At 38.0% G+C, this 5,113-nt stretch overlaps 1 protein-coding gene across 1 annotated transcript; it reads right to left on the bottom strand.

Annotated features, from left to right (window-relative positions):
• Positions 1-279: 279 nt before the first annotated feature.
• SNAI2 (snail family transcriptional repressor 2) lies at positions 280-4,003 on the bottom strand. Its single transcript, XM_019719820.2, has 3 exons — positions 3,760-4,003; positions 2,413-2,958; positions 280-1,523 (listed from the first exon to the last, which is right to left on the bottom strand). The coding sequence occupies exons 1-3, from the start codon at positions 3,836-3,838 to the stop codon at positions 1,342-1,344; spliced, it is 807 nt and encodes a 268-aa protein (XP_019575379.1). The 5' UTR covers positions 3,839-4,003; the 3' UTR covers positions 280-1,341.
• Positions 4,004-5,113: the final 1,110 nt, after the last annotated feature.

The following is a 5,113-nucleotide window of genomic DNA, read 5'->3' as shown; positions in this document are numbered from 1 at the left end:
ACTATTAATAATGTGAATATTTTTAGCATTCAGAAACTGTGGCTTTTGTTAATGGGATATACTAACAAACTATCATTATGATGTCTTTCTGAAGGTAACAGTATTATCTTAAAAGTAAGGAAAAAGTACTGGCAGTTTATTATAAGCTAACACATAAAATAACATTTGATATTCATAATAAACACTTTTTCTCTTATTAACAAGAGGAATAATTCTTTGTGTAGTTGTTTGGTACTAATCATGAAGTAAGTAAAGTCTTTGAAAATAGTATACAAACAATAGATTTTAAATCAAAAATGTTTATTGTAAAAAAGGACTTTGAAAATTGTTTTTTAAAAAAGAAACATTGATTTCACAAGTCTCCATGTTGTTTATATGCATTAGCTATAGACAACATCTCACTTTCATACAAAACTCATTCAATCATATAAAAATAAACACAAATTTACATTGACTCATCAACTATACAATTAATTAAAAAAGGCACTTGGAAAGGGTGTGGTATGGATTGCATTTGTTTTATGCATTTAAAATAGTTTAAGTACATTACTGAGTTTCTAAGAATCCTTTCTTGCACTTATTCCCATCTTTAATTAATTTTTGAAAATCATTAAAAATTCATTTAAAAAGTAAGACATGGAGCATGCACCAGGAATGTTCAAAGCTAGTCTTTCCCTTTTCTGCGAGGCACATAATATTTACCGGCAAAACAAAAACAGCAACAACAAAAAACACTTTTAATACATTCTCCTTTGTTTTGTTCTTGTTCTTTTCATCCTCTCCCTTAAAAATACAGTTTAAAGCATTACAGGTAATCAGAAAAGGCTTTATAGTTCAACATTGGTAACCAGACGTTAGATATGTAATGAAGTAAACTTGGAATACTTTATAAGGCACCTGAGATAGCGTCTGGCAGATTCTCTTCCTATAAGAAATTCTATTACAAACTCTATTACAAAACAATACTATTCTTTTCAGTTGAAATGCTTTGGCAGCAATGTAAATCTTTGCATTCTTTCTTAGTAAGAAAAGATACAATGTGCTTTTTGCTTCACCTCTGAAGAGAAAGATCATTGTCTTTTATCCTCTCTATATAGCTGTCAGTAAATATATAGAAATTTTAAACTTCACATGGAAAGGATTAACTTTAAACACATGGATTCCGTGCTCTTGCAGCTGTGTGTGTGTGTGTGTGTGTGTGTGTGTGTGTGTGTCTGTGTGTGTGACTATACATATTATTTGGTCAGTATGCACAAGAGCAAATGCCTTTGGACTTTTATTTATCATTTGGAGTTGGAGTGAAGAAATGCATTCTGTTCGAGTAAACATTGATTGCGTCACTCAGTGTGCTACACAGCAGCCAGATTCCTCATGTTTGTGCAGAAGAGACATTCTGGAGAAGGTTTTGGAGCAGTTTTTGCACTGGTATTTCTTTACATCAGAGTGGGTCTGCAGATGAGCCCTCAGATTTGACCTGTCTGCAAATGCTCTGTTGCAGTGAGGGCAAGAAAAAGGCTTCTCCCCTGGGGGTGGAGGTGGCAGGCAAAAGAAAAACAGTCAGTGTTTTCAGAGGAAATTGAAAGACAGATAACGTTTACGAATAATCACATTTTGCCAAAAGAATGAGAATCAGCAAAACTTGACTAAAATTCCCCATTATAGATACTTATTTTAATATCTCACCCTTTAAGATAAATTTGAATGTTGCATTAAAAAAATCACACTAAGAATATTATTATTGCTGCCAGTCATGTAGAAATAATTCATGCAATTCTAAGACTTTCACTTATTAAAACTTTCTGCTTTAGCAGGTGAAGCTAATGTTTAGCTCCTCCCAGCATTTCCCAATATTTCCCCTTTTCCCTCTTTCTGAATTATGACTAAGGCTGGATAAATGCCTTGACTCCCTGCAGAATGTGCTAGGAATAAAAAAAAAAAAAAAAAAAAATCAACATCGAAAAACAAAACAACTGAAAGCAAATTCAGTTCTAACCACCCAACTTACTATGTGGTGATAGATATCACAGTAAGAATATAACTATCGGAAAACTATAGGAAAACCCTCCACTATCTATCAAATAATTGACTAAGATAGCAACATTTATATTTGCTGATTATTGGGAGCAGTTTCACAGAACACACATTCAAGTACATTTTCCTGATTTTCTAACTGATATTTGGGACCAAACCTGAATTTACTTTCCAAAGTCTCGATGCTGTTTGCAATCTCTGGAGCAAAGGTTGTTAAAAAGAAATGGAGCACTTTATGCTCCAGGACTTTTTGAGTCATCAGGAAGTATCTATAAATGATCATCCATCATTAAAAGCACCTTGTCACTATACAATGTAAATCCCACAGCCAGCCTAGAGTTTCAGTTTATCACAGGCTAACATTCCTATGTTTTCTCTTACCAGTGTGGGTTCTAATGTGTCCTTGAAGTAACCAGGGTCTGGAAAACGCCTTGCCACAGATCTTGCAGACACAAGGTAAGGTGTGGGTCCGAATGTGCATCTTAAGGGCACCCAGGCTCACATATTCCTTGTCACAGTATTTACAGCTGAAAGATTTCCTGGACTGGGCATCACAGTGCAACTGCTTATGTTTGGCCAGCCCAGAAAAAGTTGAATAGGTCTTATTGCATAAATTGCACTGAAATTTTTCAGCTTCAATGGCATGGGGGTCTGAAAGCTTGGACTGTAGTCTTTCCTCTTCATCACTTATGGGGCTTTCTGAGCCACTGTGGTCCTTGGATGAGGTGTCAGATGGAGGAGGGGGACTCACAGGCCCCAAGGATGAGGCATATCCGGAAAGAGGAGAGAGGCCATTGGATAGTGGGGAGTGGAATGGAGCTGCTGTAGTCCACACGGTAATGGGGCTGTATGCTCCTGAGCTGAGGATCTCTGGTTGTGGTATGACAGGCATGGGGTAACTCTCATAGAGATATGGGGAAATTATCACTGGAGGGAATAAAGGAAAGGAAAGAAGATTAAGGTTAAACATAACTTTAAACACACACTAATAAGCTACTTGGCAATACATATAGGACTTTATAATGAAGAAGATAGACTCATTTAGGAAGATACAAGCATTGCTAGAATATTTCATTTCCCCTTGCTGCTACGTAATATTTATTATACTTAATGAACATCTATGCCTGCTGCATACATAGTGTGACAGGAGCTATAGCAGACTATAGTCGGGGAGTGCAGCCAAGCGAGTGCCTTCATAATCCCTATTAAAGAGGAAAACCTTATACTTTACTTTTAAAGATATACAGAAAAATTGTTTTCCATTTTATGCATGGGTTATTTGCAGGTTTATGACTGTAAGTACAAAGATACATATAAATCAAGCTGCTTTCTAAAGGAGAGGAGCTTTATTACATGACAAAAACGATAATTCAACAGTTAGGTATTGTGTTACTCATCTTCCATATATTCATTATGCATGTATATACAAGCTTGAGAAAATGAAGTTGCAAAAGTTGAATGAAGTTTTCCTTGTCAGTTAAGGGTTTAAAAAGTTTTGAATTAAAATTTATCCTAAATGAGCAAAATAATCTGAACTCTCTTATAGGACACGATTTAAAAGGAAAACAACTAAGTAGTAGTTCTTTTGTAATAGTATTTGAGTTGTAATACATATTTATATTTATATATTTATAGATATATAGATATTTCCGTTTTCTTTATTCTATCTTCTCTCTCTCTCTCTCTCTCCTCTCTCCTTTCTCTCCTCTCTCTTTCTTTCTCTCTTACCTGTGTGTGTATCCAGTTCGCTGTAGTTTGGCTTTTTGGAGGCGTTGAAATGTTTCTTGACCAGGAAAGAGCGCGGCATCTTGCCGGCGGGTCTGGCAGGCGCGCCCGGCGCGGATAACGGTCCGGCGGGAGAACGCGGCCGGTCCCTATAGCATCGCGGCCCGCGGGGATTCGGCTGGGGCAGCGCTCAGGTGCTGCAGGCAGACCGCCGGCGTCTCTGAAGTCGCCTGGCTCCTTAACGAACTGAGCCCGTTTTGGCTGGGTGGGTTTTTTTTTTTTTTTCTTTTTTTTTCTTTCCTCTCTTTTGCAAGAAGGAGCCAATCACAGATGAGAGGTTCAGATTTCAGCTCCTCCCTCTGGGACAGCTGTGAACAGAGGAAGAATCTGTTGTCAGACTAAATTATTCTGTTTCAAAATGGGCTGTTCTTCGGGATTTCAGTGGAGAGGAAAAAAAGTGCTTAAGTATTTTCAAGAGAGGTAATATCACTTCTTTAACTTTGCCAGCTATTCTTGCTCTCTGCGCGCTAGATAAGTCTTAAGAACTGTGATTTCTAAAACAGGCCTGGCTTCCAGATGTCGGGTAAAGCAAATGCAGTGGGACACAATGTTCGCTAGAGGCAGGAAAGGGTGTCCTACAAGATCCCAGGTCAGCCTCGGGTGTCAATGAGAGACTATATTTGGAAGTGGCATTTGGAGAGGTTTTACTTGTAGAAAGACCAAACAATTAACTCTTGGCTTTTGAAAAAGGAAGTTAGAAGCCCGAAGACAAAAGCCCCTGTGAATGCGGAGGACACCCCCACAGTAGGGGCTTCCCTGTGTCTGTAAAGAGGCCCAGGCCGCCTGCCGTGCATGTCCTGAATGCTGGGAATGCATTTCATGTCTTAAAGGCTCAACAAAGCCAGAGGCTGCACTTCCTCATGGAAATTAAGTAATCATGTCATCATATTAGCTATACCGGCTGAAAAGAAACGCTTTGTAGCCCATGAAAGACCTGCTTATGGAAGAACTGGGAACCTGCTGGGGGGGGGGGATACGAGGTGGGGGGTGGGGTGGGTGGAGTAAGGGGAGCTGTCATTGGGAACCATGAAAAATTCTCTCAAAATACATTCAAGAGTTTTTATCTTTTAATATGTCACTGTGGATTTTTATGGAAAAAAAGGAATATGAATGGGCCTTTAGAGACAATTATTTCCCAATATTTACTGCTTTTATATGGTGCTGTTTTCTTTAGTATAAAGTCATCTATTCATCTGGATAGCTGCTACTTTCCTGGATTGTTTTTAGAGAAAGGATACTATTATGAGTAATGCTTGGTTAAAGTTTTAAGAAGCTAGTCTAGTAACCATCAAAAATA

This window comes from Rhinolophus sinicus, linkage group LG14 (assembly GCF_036562045.2).
Source record: "Rhinolophus sinicus isolate RSC01 linkage group LG14, ASM3656204v1, whole genome shotgun sequence".
Taxonomy (NCBI): Eukaryota; Metazoa; Chordata; class Mammalia; order Chiroptera; family Rhinolophidae; genus Rhinolophus; species Rhinolophus sinicus.
Note: the sequence above shows the minus strand (reverse complement) of the source record. Positions and strands in the feature narration are given on the sequence as shown.

What these genes read in the sequence shown, in the direction of transcription:
- SNAI2 (XM_019719820.2), bottom strand. Translation starts at nt 3,838, where the DNA reads ATGCCGCGCTCTTTCCTGGTCAAGAAACATTTCAACGCCTCCAAAAAG. An exon ending in CGAACTGGATACACACACAG is followed by an intron (nt 2,959 to 3,759) that starts GTAAGAGAGAAA and finishes TATTCCCTCCAG; the next exon opens with TGATAATTTCCCCATATCTC. An exon ending in ACACATTAGAACCCACACTG is followed by an intron (nt 1,524 to 2,412) that starts GTAAGAGAAAAC and finishes CTCCACCCCCAG; the next exon opens with GGGAGAAGCCTTTTTCTTGC.